Source organism: Oncorhynchus keta, chromosome 34 (assembly GCF_023373465.1).
Source record: "Oncorhynchus keta strain PuntledgeMale-10-30-2019 chromosome 34, Oket_V2, whole genome shotgun sequence".
Taxonomy (NCBI): Eukaryota; Metazoa; Chordata; class Actinopteri; order Salmoniformes; family Salmonidae; genus Oncorhynchus; species Oncorhynchus keta.
Genome location: NC_068454.1, coordinates 81,754,064 through 81,774,301, shown reverse-complemented (window position 1 = coordinate 81,774,301; position 20,238 = coordinate 81,754,064). Strand labels below are relative to the sequence as shown.

General features: G+C 49.5%; 2 protein-coding genes across 3 annotated transcripts in view; both read right to left on the bottom strand.

The window, feature by feature from the left end:
- virma (vir like m6A methyltransferase associated) overlaps positions 1 to 20,238 on the bottom strand; it is a 71,984-nt gene that overhangs the window by 1,113 nt on the left and 50,633 nt on the right. The window contains 8 exon segments of the mRNA XM_052495576.1: positions 84 to 247; positions 366 to 462; positions 2,001 to 2,061; positions 2,064 to 2,154; positions 2,250 to 2,399; positions 2,532 to 2,664; positions 2,797 to 3,014; positions 4,077 to 4,326. Of these exon segments, the coding sequence (XP_052351536.1) occupies positions 84 to 247; positions 366 to 462; positions 2,001 to 2,061; positions 2,064 to 2,154; positions 2,250 to 2,399; positions 2,532 to 2,664; positions 2,797 to 3,014; positions 4,077 to 4,326 (1,164 nt within the window).
- rad54b (RAD54 homolog B) overlaps positions 1 to 20,238 on the bottom strand; it is a 67,110-nt gene that overhangs the window by 27,247 nt on the left and 19,625 nt on the right. The window lies entirely within an intron of this gene.

The following is a 20,238-nucleotide window of genomic DNA, read 5'->3' as shown; positions in this document are numbered from 1 at the left end:
AGAGGACGACACAGGCATCTTTTTTAACATGTGGGTCACATACAATCACATTATGTACCTGAAGATGATAAAAGTGTGTGTACCTGGTGATGAAGGTCTCGTGTTTGTGCTTGCCCAGCCTGAAGCCCTTGTTAGTTTTGGTATGACTGGGAGACAAAGGCTCAGACAGGAAGGAGCGTTCCAGCTCTGACTTCAGGTCCAACTCTGGACAACACTCCTGGGCCAGGCCTAGCAGGTCCACCTTCACCTAGAGACAGAGAGGTTTACACACACACACACACACACACACACACACACACACACGCGCACACGCACACGCACACGCACACACACACACACACACACACAACACCCAGGTGTCTCACCATGTCTACTTCAGCCTCCATGTCGTCGGTGTGGAAGGGGGAGAACCACAGAGCCTTCAGCTGCTCATCCAACACCTCTGACAACACAAACACCGTCCTGCAGGAGAGAACACAGACAGTCAGAACAGGACCCACACAGCTTCGGGTCAAAACTGGGTCCATAGCATGTCAGTGGGTCATTCAAGACAAGCCAAATTCCCCAAACAGATTGAGTTCATACAGGCCATAATTTAAAAAACAGTTGATTAAAATTGAATTTTTGTTAAAGGTGCACTATGCAGAAATCTCTCTGTCATTTCCTGGTCACTAGTTTTTACCCCCAAGCCATAAGACTCCTGTACAGCTAATCAAATGGTTACCCAGACTATTTGCATTGTGTGCCCCCCCCCAACCCCTCTTTTACGCTGCTGCTACTCTCTGTTTATCTTATATGCAGTCACTTTAACTATACATTCATGTACATCCTATCTTAATTGACCCGACCAACCAGTGCTCCCACACATTGGCTAACCGGGCTATCTGCATTGTGTCCCACCACCCACCAACCCCTCTTTTTACACTACTGCTACTCTGTTCATCATATATGCATAGTAACTTTAACAATACCTACATGTACATACTACCTCAATAAGCCTGACTAACAGGTGTCTGTATATAGCCTCACTGCTGTTATTTTCAAATGTCTTTTTACTGTTGTTTTATTTCTTTACTTACCTACACACATACACACCTTTTTTTCCCACACTATTTGTTAGAGCCTGTAAGTAAGCATTTCACTCTACACCTGTTGTATTCGGCGCACATGATAAATAAACTTTGATTTGATATTGGACATATACCACACCCCCTCGGGCCTTATTGCTTAAGTGAAATATATCTTCCATGACTGTTTCTGCTGTTTGAAGCTGGTGTGCAAAACCAAAAGTAAAAGATGCAAAAATTAAATTTAAGAACTGGAAGCATAAAAATAGCGCACATATAACAGACCTACCGCTTCTAGACATGCGTTCAGTGAGAATGGCAGATCTATAACTCACATTTCTATGTGAATTTGTTCAGCTCGCACAAAAAGTTACATACTGTAGCTTTAACGGTATCTATTGGGCCAATAGTGTCAGTGGGCGGTACCTGTGGTTGAACTGGGCCAACAGTGTCAGTGGGCGATACCTGTGGTTGAACTGGGTCAATAGTGTCAGTGGGCGGTATCTGTGGTTGAACTGGGCCAACAGTGTCAGTGGGCGATACCTGTGGTTGAACTGGGCCAATAGTGTCAGTGGGCGGTATCTGTGGTTGAACTGGGCCAACAGTGTCAGTGGGCGATACCTGTGGTTGAACTGGGCCAATAGTGTCAGTGGGCGGTACCTGTGGTTGAACTGGGCCAATAGTGTCAGTGGGCGGTACCTGTGGTTGAACTGGGCCAATAGTGTCAGTGGGCGGTACCTGTGGTTGAACTGGGCCAATAGTGTCAGTGGGCGGTACCTGTGGTTGAACTGGGCCAATAGTGTCAGTGGGCGGTACCTGTGGTTGAACTGGGCCAATAGTGTCAGTGGGCGGTACCTGTGGTTGAACTGGGTCAATAGTGTCAGTGGGCGGTACCTGTGGTTGAACTGGGCCAATAGTGTCAGTGGGCGGTACCTGTGGTTGAACTGGGCCAATAACGTGTCAGGATTGGGTAGAGTGGGCTCTGTCTCAGGGGAGAAGATGTGTCCATAGTGCTCTCCAGCGTCTGTCGTAGACCAATCACATTCTCCAACAGGGTCTCCAATGAATCCTCCTCCTTGCACAGCTTCTACACACACACACACACAACAGTTACTTCCACTACTTCCGACCAGAGATTTGCATTTATAATCATTACTATGCACAAAGTGTGAGTGTGTGTACCGTGATGTGTTTCTCTAGTGTGTTTAGAGGGTGTGTGTCAGCCTCCTCCCACTGCAGCAGAGCCTTCATCTCTGACCCAGTCAGAGCCACAGACCTTGGGGGCGGGACCAGCCCGGACTCTTCCCCTCCACTCTCCTCCCCACAGCAACCCTGGGTATGAGAAAGAGAGAGTGACAGAGACGATGATTAATGTAATCCGGGCGGATCGGCCTTCCCATCGGCAGATAATGATTGACTGGATAATGGTTGATCATGTTGAAATGGACTTGTTTGGGGTTTTACCAGAGGGTCAGTGTTGAGGATCTGTCGTAGGAAGTCCAGCAGAGCAGAGAGGAGTTCAGCCGAGTCTTTCCTGAAGGAGAACACCTGTCTCTTCAACAGAGCACACACACTGGCACTGTGCTTCTTCATAGCCCTAAAAACACACATCTTTAAAGTTGAATTCGGTGTTCCACAGGGTTCAGTGCTGTAACCACTACTATTGTCTATATACACATGCTACACTTGCATTGATCTAAATTCCTGGTAGTGAGGAGTGTGTGTGTACCCTTTGAGGTGGTAGAGTCCATAGTCATGTTCTGTGAGGAACATGAGTGTCCTGAGACAGGTGAGGAGCAGAGCGGCACTGCTCTCTCCGTTCCCCAAAACCTCCATCAGAGAGTCGCACACTGATGAGATCATTTCCCGTCCTGGCAGGGCATTGGCCAGTTGCTCAGCCTCTGACACACACCCCTCGGCTGGGTGGGGCACCACCAGAGAGATGTCCTAACACACACACACACACACAGCAGAGTTAACCCAATGAGTCCCACCGTTTACAAAAACATCTGTAGAGTCAGAATGATTTGAGATGCTTGGCAAAGGCTGACTGTCAGGAATACAAACACATAACATGTTTAGTCTCTGATGCTCATAAACTACACAAGAGTCGTCAGAAGGTAAGGGGTTCTTCTACATAGACGACCATAGTAAATCCCAGGACATAGTGTCTATAACACTGTAAGGGGTTCTTCTACATAGACGACCATAGTGAATCCCAGGACATAGTGTCTATAACACTGTAAGGGTTCTTCTACATAGACGACCATAGTAAATCCCAGGACATAGTGTCTATAACACTAAGGGGTTCTTCTACATAGACGACCATAGTAAATCCCAGGACATAGTGTCTATAACACTGTAAGGGGTTCTTCTACATAGACGACCATAGTGAATCCCAGGACATAGTGTCTATAACACTAAGGGGTTCTTCTACATAGACGACCATAGTAAATCCCAGGACATAGTGTCTATAACACTGTGATAAGCTCACATAGTCGCTGTTATAAACTCTGAACAGTTGTCACTGACTAGTTAGATATTCATTTTCCAGTGAGCAAACCATTTCTGTACTTAGAGCATTCTTATAACTACATTTCTATCGAGTTTTTGAACTGTCAATAAAACTCAAGAATGCAACTGTTTATGTCAAATAGTTAGGTGTTCTACTTGTAGCCCTGGTTGTCCTGAAAAGAACATGGTAAAACACTTCATTGTGAGACTAAATATAACAGCTGGACATGCAGATAAATGAAAGTCAGATCAATGTCTTGGGACTGATGGGGTTAAACACCTTTCTCTATCCCTCTACCGCTCCCTCTTACCTGGCTCAGCCTGATATATGACCCCCTGCTAGTCTGACACATAGTTCAGACTAAAGAGCATCCACCAAGACCTACATGTTTATGAATATAATACGCAACCAATTCACCCCATACCGCTCCATTGTTATCAGCTAGTGGATGAAGTGCATTAGCTTCATACAATACCAGGTGCTTCGTGTGTTACCTGGTCACACAGTGACTGCAGGACAGTTCCCACCAGCTCTGCACAGTGCTGTTGTGGCAGGGTGTGGTCAGCAGCGGGAACCAATAGGGACAGTAGCAGGGGGAAGACATCAGCCAATTGCTCATCTCCAGGGGTGGAGCCAGAGAGCAAGTGTAACGTTGCAATCTTACAGGCTCTCTGGGAAACCAGGGTGTCGAATAGAGAGAGGAGACGCAGGACCTGCCCCCAACCGGGACTCTTACCCTCCACACTGAAAACCACAACCACACATACCGAAATCAAAACCACAACCACACATACCGAAATCAAAACCACAACCACACATACCGAAATCAAAACCACAACCACACATACCGAAATCAAAACCACAACCACACATACCGAAATCAAAACCACAACCACACATACCGAAATCAAAACCACAACCACACATACCGAAATCAAAACCACAACCACACATACCGAAATCAAAACCACAACCACACATACCGAAATCAAAACCACAACCACACATACCGAAATCAAAACCACAACCACACATACCGAAATCAAAACCACACATACCGAAATCAAAACCACAACCACACATACCGAAATCAAAACCACAACCACACATACCGAAATCAAAACCACAACCACACATACCGAAATCAAAACCACAACCACACATACCGAAATCAAAACCACAACCACACATACCGAAATCAAAACCACAACCACACATACCGAAATCACAAACACAACCACACATACCGAAATCAAAACCACAACCACACATACCGAAATCAAAACCACAACCACACATACCGAAATCAAAACCACAACCACACATACCGAAATCAAAACCACAACCACACATACCGAAATCAAAACCACAACCACACATACCGAAATCAAAACCACAACCACACATACCGAAATCAAAACCACAACCACACATACCGAAATCAAAACCACAACCACACATACCGAAATCAAAACCACAATCACACATACCGAAATCAAAACCACAATCACACATACCGAAATCACAAACACAACCACACATACCGAAATCAAAACCACAATCACACATACCGAAATCACAAACACAATCACACATACCGAAATCAAAACCACAATCACACATACCGAAATCAAAACCACAATCACACATACCGAAATCAAAACCACAACCACACATACCGAAATCAAAACCACAACCACACATACCGAAATCAAAACCACAATCACACATACCGAAATCAAAACCACAATCACACATACCGAAATCAAAACCACAATCACACATACCGAAATCAAAACCACAACCACACATACCGAAATCAAAACCACAACCACACATACCGAAATCAAAACCACAACCACACATACCGAAATCAAAACCACAACCACACATACCGAAATCAAAACCACAACCACACATACCGAAATCAAAACCACAACCACACATACCGAAATCAAAAACACAACCACACATACCGAAATCAAAAACACAACCACACATACCGAAATCACAAACACAACCACACATACCGAAATCAAAACCACAACCACACATACCGAAATCAAAACCACAATCACACATACCGAAATCAAAACCACAATCACACATACCGAAATCACAAACACAACCACACATACCGAAATCACAAACACAACCACACATACCGAAATCAAAACCACAATCACACATACCGAAATCAAAACCACAATCACACATACCGAAATCACAAACACAACCACACATACCGAAATCAAAACCACAATCACACATACCGAAATCAAAACCACAACCACACATACCGAAATCAAAACCACAACCACACATACCGAAATCAAAACCACAACCACACATACCGAAATCAAAACAACAACCACACATACCGAAATCAAAACCACAACCACACATACCGAAATCAAAAACACAACCACACATACCGAAATCACAAACACAACCACACATGCCATAATCAAAACCACAACCACACATACCGAAATCAAAACCACAACCACACATACCGAAATCAAAACCGCAATCACACATACCGAAATCAAAAACACAACCACACATACCGAAATCACAAACACAACCACACATACCGAAATCAAAACCACAACCACACATACCGAAATCAAAACCACAACCACACATACCGAAATCAAAACCACAACCACACATACCGAAATCAAAAACGCAATCACACATACCGAAATCACAAACACAACCACACATACCGAAATCAAAACCACAATCACACATACCGAAATCAAAACCACAACCACACATACCGGAATCAAAACCACAACCACACATACCGAAATCAAAACCACAACCACACATACCGAAATCAAAAACGCAATCACACATACCGAAATCACAAACACAACCACACATACCGAAATCAAAACCACAATCACACATACCGAAATCAAAACCACAACCACACATACCGGAATCAAAACCACAATCACACATACCGAAATCACAAACACAACCACACATACCGAAATCAAAACCACAATCACACATACCGAAATCAAAACCACAATCACACATACCGAAATCAAAACCACAATCACACATACCGAAATCAAAACCACAACCACACATACCGAAATCAAAACCACAATCACACATACCGGAATCAAAACCACAATCACACATACCGAAATCACAAACACAACCACACACATACCGGAATCAAAACCACAATCACACATAAACAAATCAAAACACACCACACATACCGAAATCAAAACCAATCACACATAACAAATCAAAACCACAATCACACATACCCCGAAATCAAAACCACAATCACACATACCGAAATCAAAACCACAACCACACATACCGAAATCAAAACCACAATCACACATACCGGAATCAAAACCACAATCACACATACCGAAATCACAAACACAACCACACATACCCAAATCAAACCACAATCACACATACTGAAATCAAAACCACAATCACACATACCGAAATCAAAACCACAATCACACATACCGAAATCAAACCACAACCACACATACCGAAATCAAAACCACAATCACACATACCGAAATTAAACCACAACCACACCGAAATCAAAACACAACCACACATACCGAAATCAAAACACAACCACACATACCCCGAAATCAAAAAACACAACCACACGAAATCACAAAATCAAAACACAACCACACATACCGAAATCAAAACACAACCACACATACCATCAGAAACAGCAAAAATATATTAAAAATTTGATGGTGGTTCTAATATGGACATGAAATATTATCCAAAGCCAATTTGGGATTATTTGGCTTGCCATCTTAGTTCAAGAGGTGCATAAGGGTGTGTTTGCGACTGTCTTACGGTTGTAGTTCCCCCAGCAGGAATTCCAGCAGGGTCTTCATGATGAGGGTGGCGGTGGGAGACGAGGAGGTCAGCCATCTGGACACACACGTCGCAGCATGGCCAGCAGCGGAGGACAGCTAGTTCCACACACACCCGAGGACGTCATAAACACACCCCACTGCACCCGCAGGTGCATGCTCCACAACTTCCTGGTGTTCAACGCTACAGCCACGTCCTGGACAGAGATCACCTGGAGGGGGACCAGCACAACACACAATCTGTTTCCCTTCGGTTTGTGTTTCCAACATGAAAGTCCTACAGCTTTCAATCCTCATGCATTGATTAGTTTGTTAAGTGTCAACTAACGACTTCTCCAGACTGTTGCTGATGATGGCTGTAGCAACATGAGAAGCAGCAGGTGTGTGTGTGTGTGTGTGTGTACTATGCGTGCTCATGGGCAGGGGAAGTGGCAGCAGTTCAGACAGCAGGGTGAGGCCAGAGAAGAGTCTCTGGTGCTTTCAGTAGAGAGCCCAACACCTCCTTCAGCATCAGAGACCATGTGTTACTGAGCAGAGTCTCCTGTGTGGTCATCTACAGGGAAATGATACTCCAATTTATTACACGCACGCAACACACACACACACACAACATTATGTTAAAGGTCAATCAGAAAAGAGCTCTACCTGTTCGCTGACTCCCTGTGTGAAGGTGAGCAGCACATCTACGATGAGGGCCTGAACCTTGGTCTCCTCCCCAGGCTGACGCCCAGAGGACGGGGCTGAACACACGACCATGTGTAGAGTCACCAACGTGCCGCCACACGCGTGTCCCTGAACTGGGAAGGGGCCCCGCTGCGCAACAGCTCTGTTAGCATGGTCGCAGCTCTTAGCTGTTAGCGCACACGCCAAGGGATCATGGGCAGCGCTGTGGGTGGGTCCTGTCCGTGCACACGCCAGGCAGGCAGCAGCACGCTACACAGCTTCTGGAGCACACAAACACACGTGTCCCAGCCCTCCCCAGAAACAACTGCACCCCTGCTAGACTCCACTTCAGATCTTCTTCTGCTGAGCCTCTACGGCGGAGGTGGACAGGCGATCTGGCAGAGGACCCTCAGAGCAGAGATCAGTCCACTTCCTTCTAGAGTCAACACGTTCTGGACGTTCTACAGGGACACATCGGGACAGACAGGACAGAATGGCTTTTCTGTTAGTAATATGACCAATAATACACATTACATCAACCAGCACACAGTGCATTCGGAAAGTATTCAGACCCCTTGACTTTTCCCACATTTGTTACTTTACAGCCTTATTCTAAATTGATAAAATCGTTTTTCCCCTCAATCTACGCACAATACCCCATATGACGAAAAAAACAGTTTAAAAATAAACATTGAAAAATATATTAAAAAGTAATAATGAAATATCACATTTACATAAGTATTCAGACCTTTTCAATACTTTGTTGAAGCACCTTTGCAGAGATTACAGCCTTGAGATGACTTGTAGGTATGATGGTACAAGTTTGGCACACCTGTATTTTGCGTCCCGTTCTTCTCTGCAGATCTCTCAAGCTCAGGTTTGAGCCCAGAGGGTACTGCACAACACAGGTCTCTCCATAGATGCGGCTCTGGCTGGGCCACTTCCGGGACATGCAGAAGACTGTCGAAGCACTTCTGCATTGTCTTGGCTGTGTGCTTAGGGTTGTTGTCATGTCAGGAAGGTAGAACTTTCTCCACAGTCTGAGGTCCTGAGTGCTCTGGAGCAGGTATGCTCTGTATCATCTTTCCTCGATCCTGACTAGTCTCCCAGTCTCAGATGCTGAAAAACATCCCCACAGCATGATGATGCCACCACCATGCTTCACAGCAGAGATGGTGCCAGGTTTCCTCCAGACTTGAGGCTTGGCATTCAGGCCACAGAGTTCAATCTAGAGCAGAGAATCTTGTTTCATGAGCAGAGAATCTTGTTTCTCATGGTCTGAGAGTCTGTAGGTACCTTTTGGTAAACTACAAACGGGCTGTCATGTGCCTTTTACTGAGGAGTGGCTTTCGTCTGGCCACTCTACCATAAATAACTGATTGGTGGAGTGCTGCAGAGATGGTTGTCCTTCTGGAAGGTTCTCCCATCTCCACAGAAGAACTCTGGAGCTCTATCAGAGTGACCATCGGGTTCTTGGTTCCCTCCCTGACGAAAGCCCTTCTTCCCCGATTGCTCAGTTTGGCCGCGAGGCCAGCTCTAGGAAGAGTCTTGGTGGTTACAAACTTCTTCCATTTAAGAACGATGGAGGCCACTGTGTTATTGGGGACCTTCAATGCTACAGAAATGTTTTGGTACCCTTCCCCAGATCTGTGCCTCGACACAGTCTTGTCTCGGACCTCTAGGGATAATTCCTTCGACCTCATGGCTTGGTTTTTGCTCTGACATGCACTGTCAACTGTGGGACCTTATATAGACAGGTGTGTGCCTTTCCAAATCATGTCCAATCAATAGAATTTACCACAGGTGGACTCCAATCAAGTTGTAGAAACATCAAGGATGATCAATGGAAACAGGATGAATAAGGCGGTAACGTAAAAATTCAAGGGGTCTGAATACTTTACAAAGACAGTCTCTCTCTCTCTCTCTCTCTCTCTCTCTCTCTCTCTCTCTCTCTCTCTGTCTGTCTCTGTCTCTGTCTCTGTCTCTGTCTCTGTCTCTGTCTCTCTCTCTCTCTCTCTCTCTCTCTCTGTCTCTGTCTCTCTCTCTCTGTGCTCCTCTCTCTCTCTCTCTCTCTCTCTCTCTCTCTCTCTCTCTCTCTCTCTCTCTCTCTCTCTCTCTCTCACACCGCAGGGCAGCTCTCTAAGCCTGTCTACTGTTTTCTTTTACCAAATGACCTGTCATTGGCATTACACAAAGTATGTGTGTCCATATATGCTGATGATTAAACCGTATACGCATCAGCAACCGCAGCTAATGAAGTCACTGAATCCCTTAACAAAGAGTTGCAGTCTGTTTAGGAATGGGTGGCCAGTAATAAACTGGTCCTGAACATCTCTAAAACTAAAGCTAAACTAACTCTAAACTTGATACACATCATTCCCTAAGTTCTAGACCTCAGCTGAATCTGGTAATGAATGGTGTGGCTGTTGAACAAGTAGAGGTGACTAATTTACTTGGTGTTACCTTAGATTGTAAACGGTCATGGTCAAAACATAGATTCATTGGTTGGAAAGATGCTTTTTTGACACCACACTCCACAGGCTCTAGTTGTATCTTATCTTGATTATTGTCCAGTCATATGGTCAAGTGCTGCAAAGAAAGACCTAGTTAGGCTCCTGCTGGCCCAGAACAGAGCGACACGTCTTGCTCTTCATTGTAACCAGAGGGCTAATATTAACACTATGCTGCCAGTCTCTCTTGGCTAAGAGTTGAGGAAAGACTGACTGCGTTACTTATAATATCTAGAAGTGAAGCATTGTGTTGGAAATTCAAAATTGTTTGCATAGTCAACTTACACACAGGACTGACACACAATCACACGCCCCACCAGACATGCCACAAGGGGTCTTTTCACAGTCCCCAGGTCCAAAACAAATTCAAGGAAGTGTACAGTATTATACAGAGCCATGACTGCATATAACTCCTTCCATCTTATACAGCACAAGTGAACCGCAAACCTGGTTGAAAAGAACAAATAAACCAACACCTCACGGCACAAGGTCTCTCCCGCATGTGACTTACTTGTTGTGCATATGTACTGACGTATGTATAACCGATCGATGCCCCACACACACACACACGTTAATGTTTTTAAATTTGTCAAGTCTTTTGTCTCAAATGTATTTTTTGTTATGTGTCGTACCCCAGTCAGAACACCAGTCGGAGCCCCAGTAAGACCGGACCCCAGTCCCCAGTCGAACAGTGGGACCCCAAGTGGGAACCCCAGTAAGACCCCAGTCAGAACCCCAGTCAGACCCCAGTAAGACCCCAGTCGGAACAGTGGGAACCCCAGTAAGACCTCAGTTGGGACCCCAGTAAGACCCCCAGTCAGGAACCCCAATAAGACCTAGTCAGAACCCCAATAAGACCCCAGTCGGAACCCCAGTGAAAACCCCTGTTGGACCTCGGTGGGACCCCTGTCGGAACCCCAGTGGGACTCAGTGGGACCCCAGTAAGACTAGCTGTCGCCATTGAAGATCCTAATAATTCAAATCAAACTAGCTGACTCCATGGTGAAGGACGTCTCTGCTGAAATGCACCAAGGAGTGGTGCAGAGACCATGCTTTGTGGAATTTAGGTCTGACTATATGAATAAAATAGGATTAAGAAACGCTTACCGTGTACCTATGTTTGTCCTTTGTTGCGTGCCTTTCTTTGTTAGCTGAGAAATCCATACTTTTTCATGTATGGACACTAATCAAATACAACCACCAACTGTTTTCCCGTTGCTGTTGCTCTAAGATGGCAACTCAGCGCAAATTAGCATTTGTCAATTGAATCTCAACAAGGAAACAGTCGGTGGATGTTTTTGAATAACGTTTATTGAAAAGTATGGATTTCCTTAACAAAGAAAAAGGCATGTAACTTGGGCGACAGAGTCGTTGCTGAAAAAGCCTGATCAGGTATTCATCAGAAATCTTCCTTTACAGTGGGTTAGTCAAGTTAAGCGTTTGGGTGTGGGTGTGTGTGTGTGTGTGTGGGTGTGTGTGCATAATTATAATTTTTTTATCACTCCTTGGGGACATGTAGTGTAACGGCTCACCTGTTTGATGTAGTCTATGAGGCTGGGGATGCTGCCCATCTCCATCTTCACCTTGTCCAGAGGTTCCAGCCACTGACTCAGCTCTGGAACACAACACCAACACTGACAGGATCACTTAGTGTTGCAGTTCACCTTCGCAAGGAATTCTGAATAGTAGTTTAACACGTTTTTTGGGGGTACTTTTCTCCCCAATTTCGTAATATCCAATTGACAGTAACGGTCTTGTCCCATCACTGCAACTCCCCTGCGGACTCGGGAGGCGAAGGTTGAGAGCCATGTGTCCTCCGAGCACGGCCACCCACACTGCTTCTTGAAACACCGCTCGCTTAACCGGAAGCCAGCCACACCAACATGTTGGAGGAAACACTGTCCAGCTGGCGACCGAAGTCAGCTTGCAGGTGCCCGGCCCGCCACAAGGAGTCGCTAGAGCGTGATAGGACGAGGGAATCCCAGCCGGCCAAACCCTCCCTAACCCGGACGACGCTGGGCCAATTGTGCGCCGCCTCATGGGTCTCCCGGTCACGGCCGACTGTGATGCAGCCTGGGATCGAATCCGTCGATGCAGTGCCATAGACCGCTGCGCTACTTGGGAGGCCTTCAACATATTTCTAAGGGTGATGGGTAGGGCTATGTCATTACAATGATACAGTTGGGTGTAGAAGTATTTTTAAGATGAAGGTTTAGGGACTACCAGTTCACCCATTGTTGATTAGGTTGGTTTGGAGTTATAGGTCAGAGGTTAGGGGTTAAGGTTGTTATAGTCAGGGGTCAGGAGCTACGCACCCCTGTAGTTTAGCGTTGGTGTCATCAGCCTTGGCCAGGATGAGTAGAGGAGCAGCGTGTTGTTCCATGTTACGGAGATCACTGGAGTTCTGAACCACCATCAGCACCAGCATACACGCATAGTTATAGGTCACCGCCTTCCGGGCCTTGGCCTCCCCGTGTCCGTCCTTGCTGTGGTGCTGCAGCAGCGTAACCAGACAGGAGAGGTTGTTCTCAGGCTGAAGACGTGGGCCACAGCGCTCCTCCCAGTCTGTGTGAAGGTGATGAGGTAGAGGCATGGAGCATGCTCAGTACCTCCGCACTGTCCCCCTCCTCTAGCCCCACCCCTCCCTCCCCGCCGGCAGTCACGTGACTCATCAGCTCAGACACGCTCTGGAGGGCATGCAGCGCCTGCATCAGCCACACCCCCCAAACCCTCTTCACCCAATCCGGGGGCCGAGAACCCGCCGTCGCCCCCAGTGACCATAGGCTCCTCTCCCTCAACCTCGGCAATGGTTGCTAGGAGGCGGAGCAGGTTGGTAGGCGTGGGCTGGGCCAGCATGAACAGCAGTCCTGATTGGGTGAGAGACAGAAAGTGCAGGACTTCCCTGTGGTGGCGTGAGTGACACCTGTATGCCCTGCCGCCACTGCTGCTGACAACACCACCGCCGAGCTCTCCAGGAAGTGACATGCATGCATGTACCTGTGGGGTGGGGGGAGAGTTATTAGTACAAACTGTACTGTGTGTGTGTGTGTGTGCGTGTGTGTGGTGTTGTACCTACCTGTACAGTGTAGGGTAGGGTCGTCTCTCTCTGTGGACCAGTAATGCATGCGGTTGTAGGGAAGGCCTTTCCAGGGGCTGGACCATGGTGTGGGGGCGGTCTCTAAAGGTGATGTAACTCTTCTAGAACCCCAGCCAACCTATCCAGCTCAGCCTCGCTGACAGGGAGGGCCTAATGAGTCTCCTCCTCCATGGCTATGTCCAGGCTCCTCCCCTCAGGCTAATAATTATTATATATTTTTTATATATATTTTTACCTTTATTTAACTAGGCAAGTCCAAATTCTTATTTTCAATGATGGCTGAAATATAACACTGATAATTCTTATATACTGATATACTGTAGTAATTATATGGACAGTAGAACCTCAGTCATAGAAACCCCAGAGTTCCACACTGAACTGGGAACTGGTTATGAAATGGGAAACTTTATCAGACCCTGTTCTTAAACGCAGATCTCCAGTCAGTGTGCTTACCTGCAGAGGCTCGCTCCAGGCTGCCGCTGTGCTCTGCAGGTCAGTCATAACCTCATAGGCGTGGCCTTTCTGAAGAATGGCGTTGCCCGCGGTTACCACACGCACAGTTTCCTCCCCCAGGAACAGCTGCACCAACCGCTGCGGGGGGAACACACAACCTCAGTTAGAAACACACGCCAGCCTCTCTATTATAAGGTCTTCATGTGTACCGTATGTCTATGGCCCCTCTCACCTGGTATCCACTCCTCTCTATCTCCCCTCCTGTAGGAAGGCCTCCCACCAGCGGGGGCACTGGTCAGAGCATCCAGAGCCCTTAGGATACACAGCTTCAGTGTGGACGACACATGGTCCACCTGGAGCAGCTCCAGTAGGAGCTCCAGGGCTCCCTCGTGCAGCAGCGCAGTGAGGCCCTGTGGGCACTCAGCCAAGCAGGAAGCCAGCTTAGCTCCAGCTTTCAGCTGCCTGAGGTTTAGAGCAATGGGTTGGGTCAGAGCTATCTCCATGCTAAGACCCTGGAGAGCCCATTGGACCAGAGCTCCAATAGGCCCCTCCCATTCCCCCTGTCCAATCAGAAAGCCCAGCCTCTAGCAAGCAGCCTGATGCATGCTCTAGGGCCGTGACCCAGCGGGAGTCACGGTCCTCTCCTATCCCAGCCAGGAGCTCTCTCATCTGGGCAACAACCTCAACCTCTGCCCTTCTCCACCTCCAGCTCCCTCTGGACCAACACACACAGCCCCCTAGCCCTCTCCAGCTGGGAGTCGAGCGGGTCTTGTAGGGAGGGGTGAAGTAGAGCAGTGGGCGTAGCTCTCTTTCATAGGGCCGTACTGGACTGGGGGCACAGAGGCCAGGTCTTCAGGGGTATAGTCAATGTCAAAACTGGGCAGCTTAAAACTCCCATTGTCCAAGTCATCCTCATCACTACTGATCTCCTCATAACCATCACCTGGAGAGGAGGGAGGGTGAGAGAAGGAGGGTGAGGGAGGGAAAAATATTGTAAAACAACAAAAACACAAACACAGCAAAAGAAAAGGCCTCACAACACTTACATAAGTGCTAAAACATTAATAACATTAATTACAGTTCACTCAACCAATGTTAGAGAACCACAGCAGACAGGCACAGTTAGTTTGTCATGTAAGGGGATCTGATACTACAGCAGCAACAGCCATGGCTCTAAGCCTTATGATTACAGCTGGTTAGGCTGGTTATAACAGCACTGAGCAGGGTGTAGGGGTCTGAGCAGGGTGTAGGGGTCTGAGCAGGGTGTAGGGGTCTGAGCAGGGTGTAGGGGTCTGAGCAGGGTGTAAGGGGTCTGAGCAGGGTGGAGGGTCTGAGCAGGGTGTAGGGTTGAGGGTCTGAGCAGGGTGGAGGGGGGTCTGAGCAGGGTGGAGGGGTCTGAGCAGGGTGTAGGGGTCTGAGCAGGGTGTAGGGGGGCCTTGGTGTAGGGGTCTGAGCAGGGTGGAGGGGGTCTGAGCAGGGTGGAGGGGTCTGAGCAGGGTGGAGGGGTCTGAGAAGGGTGGAGGGGTCTGAGCAGGGTGTAGGGGTTGAGGGTCTGAGCAGGGTGGAGGGTCTGAGCAGGGTGTAGGGGTCTGAGCAGGGTGGAGGGTCTGAGCAGGGTGTAGGGGTCTGAGAGCAGGGTGTAGGGGGTCTGAGCAGGGTGTAGGGGTCTGAGCAGGGTGTAGGGTCTGAGCAGGGTGGAGGGGTCTGAGCAGTGTAGGGGTCTGAGCAGGGTGTAGGGGTCTGAGCAGGGTGTAGGGGTCTGAGCAGGGTGGAGGGGTCTGAGGCAGGGTGGAGGGGTCTGAGGCAGGGTGGAGGGTTGAGCGTCTGAGCAGGGTGTAGGGGTCTGAGCAGGTTGTAGGGGTCTGAGCAGGGTGTAGGGGGTCAGCAGGCAGGGTGGAGGGGTCTGAGCAGGGTGGAGGGGTCTGAGCAGGGTGGAGGGGTCTGAGCAGGGTGGAGGGGTCTGAGCAGGGTGGAGGGGTCTGAGCAGGGTGTAGGGTTGAGGGGTCTGAGCAGGGTGTATGGGGTCTGAGCAGGGTGTAGGGTTGAGGGGTCTGAGCAGGGTGTAGGGGGTCTGAGCAGGGTGTAGGGTCTGAGGCAGGGTGTAGGGGTTGAGGGGTCTGGAGAGCAGGGTGTAGGGGTCTGAGCAGGGTGTAGGGGGTCTGAGCAGGGTGTAGGGTCTGAGCAGGGTGTAGGGAGTCTGAGCAGGGTGTAGGGGTCTGAGCAGGGTGTAGGGTTGAGCGTCTGAGCGGGGTGTGGGGTCTGAGCAGGTTGTAGGGGGTCTGAGCAGGGTGTAGGGTTGAGCGTCTGAGCAGGGTGTAGGGGTCTGAGCAGGGTGTAGGGTCTGAGCAGGGTGTAGGGGTCTGAGCAGGGGTGGAGGGTCTGAGCAGGGTGGAGGGTCTGAGCAGGGTGGAGGGGTCTGAGCAGGGTGTAGGGTTGGTGGGCAGGGTGTAGGGGTCTGAGAAGGGTGTAGGGGTCTGAGCAGGGGTCTGAGCAGGGTGTAGGGGGTCTGAGCAGGGTGTAGGGTTGAGCGTCTGAGCAGGGTGTAGGGGTCTGAGCAGGGTGTAGGGTTGGGGGTCTGGTAGGGTGTAGGGGTCTGAGCAGGGTGTAGGGGTCTGAGCAGGGTGTAGGGGTCTGAGCAGGGTGTAGGGGTCTGAGCAGGGTGGAGGGGTCTGAGCAGGGTGGAGGGGTCTGAGCAGGGTGGAGGGGTCTGAGCAGGGTGTAGGGGTCTGAGCAGGGTGTAGGGGTCTGAGCAGGGTGTAGGGGTCTGAGCAGGGTGTAGGGGTCTGAGCAGGGTGTAGGGTTGAGCGTCTGAGCAGGGTGGAGGGGTCTGAGCAGGGTGTAGGGTTGAGCGTCTGAGCAGGGTGTAGGGGTCTGAGCAGGGTGTAGGGTTGAGGGGTCTGAGCAGGGTGTAGGGGTCTGAGCAGGGTGTAGGGCTGAGCGTCTAAGCAGGGTGGAGGGGTCTGAGCAGGGTGTAGGGTGTAGGGGTCTGAGCAGGGTTTGGGTTGAGGGGTCTGAGAGGGGTGGACGGGTCTGAGCAGGGTGGAGGGGTCTGAGCAGGGTGGAGGGGTTTGAACAGGGTGTAGGGTTGAGGGTCTGACTGAGCAGGGTGTAGGATTGAGGGTCTGAGCAGGGTGGAGGGGTCTGAGCAGGGTGGAAGGGTCTGAGCAGGGTGTAGGGTTGAGGGGTCTGAGCAGGGTGTAGGGTTGAGGGGTCTGAGCAGTGTGTAGGGTTGAGGGGTCTGAGCAGGGTGTAGGGTTGAGGGGTCTGAGCAGTGTGTAGGGTTGAGGGGTCTGAGCAGGGTGTAGGGTTGAGGGGTCTGAGAAAGGTGTAGGGGTCTGAGCAGGGTGTAGGGTTGAGGGGTCTGAGAAAGGTGTAGGGTTGAGGGGTCTCAGCAGGGTGTAGGGTTAGGGTGTAGGGTTGAGGGGTCTGAGAAGGGTGTAGTGTTGAGGGGTCTGAGAAAGGTGTAGGGGTCTGAGCAGGGTGTAGGGTTGAGGGGTCTGAGAAAGGTGTAGGGTTGAGGGGTCTCAGCAGGGTGTAGGGTTAGGGTGTAGGGTTGAGGGGTCTGAGAAAGGGTGTAGGGGTCTGAGCAGGGTGGAAGAGTCTGAGAAGGGTGGAGGGGTCTGAGAAGGGTGTAGGGTGCAGGGGTCTGAGCAGGGTGTAGGGTTAGGGTTGAGGGGTCTGAGCAGGGTGGAGGGGTCTGAGCAGGGTGTAGGGTGGAGGGGTCTGAGCAGGGTGTAGGGTTGAGGTGTCTGAGCAGGGTGTAGGGTTGAGGTGGAGGGGTCTGAGCAGGGTGTAGGGTTGAGGGGTCTGAGAAGGGTGTAGGATTAGGGGTCTGAGCAGGGTGTAGGGTGGAGGGGTCTGAGCAGGGTGTAGGGTGGAGGGGTCTGAGAAGGGTGTAGGGTGGAGGGGTCTGAGAAGGGTGTAGGGTGGAGGGGTCTGAGAAGGGTGTAGGATTGAGGGGTCTGAGCAGGGTGTAGGGTTGAGGGGTCTGAGCAGGGTGTAGGGTTGAGGGGTCTGAGCAGGGTGGAGGGGTCTGAGCAGGTTGGAGGGTTCTGAGCAGGGTGGAAGGGTCTGAGCAGGGTGTAGGGTGGAATGCAGGCAGGGTGTAGGGTTGAGGGTCTGAGCAGAGTGTAGGGTTGAGGGGTCTGGGCAGGGTGTAGGGTTGAGGGTCTGAGCAGGGTGTAGGGTTGAGGGGTCTGAGCAGGGTGTAGGGTTGAGGGATCTGAGCAGGGTTAGGGTTGAGGGGTCTGAAGGGTGTAGGGTTGAAGGGTCTGAAGGGTGTAGGGTTGAGGGTCTGAGCAGCATGCCGAGGCACACAAACTGTCTGTCCTGCCATCACACAGGACCCCCTACCCTTCCTCCATCTCTTCCTCCTCCTCACCCTCATCCTCCTCCTTTCCTCCTCCATCCTCCCAGGGCGCTACACTCCGTCCGTGCATCGTCCTCTTCTTCCGGCTCTTCATCCTCTTCCTCTCGCCCTCTTCCTCCAGGCTCGGCGTCTGAGTAGGGTTCGTCGGCAGGCAGTGAGCTGCGCTCAGGTGAGACCGCCTCCAGGTAGTCCTCCCCTCTTTCAGTCGGCTCCGCCTTGGCCACTCCAACTGAGACAGTCACCATGGACACCACAGTCGGTTATCAAGGCAACCAAAGAGGGCATCAGGTATACACAGATACAAGCTTGCACAAATACATGGAAACGCTTCTTTTGGCAAGGTTGGCAAGTTGAATATACAGTATTAAATCTGTCCTGTGAGATGAACATAGAGGCAGAAGAAGTGTGTGTGTTACGGTCACTGGGACCGGCTCTCATCATCATCATCTGGTGGGGTGGTCCAGGAGGGTGCGGGGGCCTCTGGGAGCTGGTCTGGGGGACTGCCATATACTGCTCCTCCTTATCCCACTCTGAGACACACACACACAGTTGAGTCCACCTTGTGTTTTCCTTTTGCCATAGGAATATGATAGTATTGTGATAGTGGTATCTGGCAACTCTACTATGAGTCTTCTCACCTTGTTTGATGATCCTCTTGAGGCTGCGATCTGTTGTTGGGGGTGGGAGGGTGGGGAGAGTCCCGGTCGTGACCATGTGACCTTTCTGCTGTACCGTACACTGCCACCGTCAGACTGGTGTACCATCCACGCAGCACCAGACCATCTGTGTTCACCTACACAACACACACACTCACCATTACAAACACACAGCGACACACACAACACAGTTCACCTGTAGAGAGAACAGTGACCTTTCTACAGACAGAGGGGGAAGGAGTCTTTACCTTTCCATTGGGCCTGAAAACGATGGACTTGTTTTCGTCATATTCAAAACTGTAAGGACGAGACAGCGAGAGAAAGAGAGACAGAATTATCACATTTTCATTAGTGTACTGCAAGTTCTCTCTCAGGTGAACAACGGCCTGTGAGCGCTTGACTAACATTAGGTTGTGCCTGTGTTCTCGGTTGGAATGATCGATGTGGCATTCTGGGTTCTATATTCTGTTGTGTGTGATTCTGCAGGTGCAGCAACAGGGCTAAGTGTCTGGTGACCCGTCTCGGAGTGAACAAGGACTAAGACAGTAGTCACAGATTGGTCTCTGCCCTGACAGCTTCTACAGGTGAGACTTGAGCTCTCAAATATTTTTATAGACACATTCTGGGAAGTGAAAAATGGGAGGGGTGGGGAGAGAGAAATAGACAGATATTGGGAGGGCAGGAGCAACAGAGAGAGACAGAGGAAGAGGTAGAGACAGGAAGAGGTAGAGAGAGAGGGATACAGACAGAGAGAGGAAGAGGTAGAGAGAGAGGGATACTGAGCTTGAGAGAAGTAGAGGTAGAGAGAGGGATACAGACAGAGAGAGGAAGAGGTAGAGAGAGAGGGATACAGAGATTGAGAGAGGTAGAGGTAGAGAGAGACGGATACAGACAGAGAGAGAAAGAGGTAGAGAGAGAGGGATACAGACAGAGAGAGGAAGAGGTAGAGAGAGAGGGATACAGACAGAGAGAGGAAGAGGTAGAGAGAGAGGGATTACAGACAGAGAGAGACAGAGGTAGA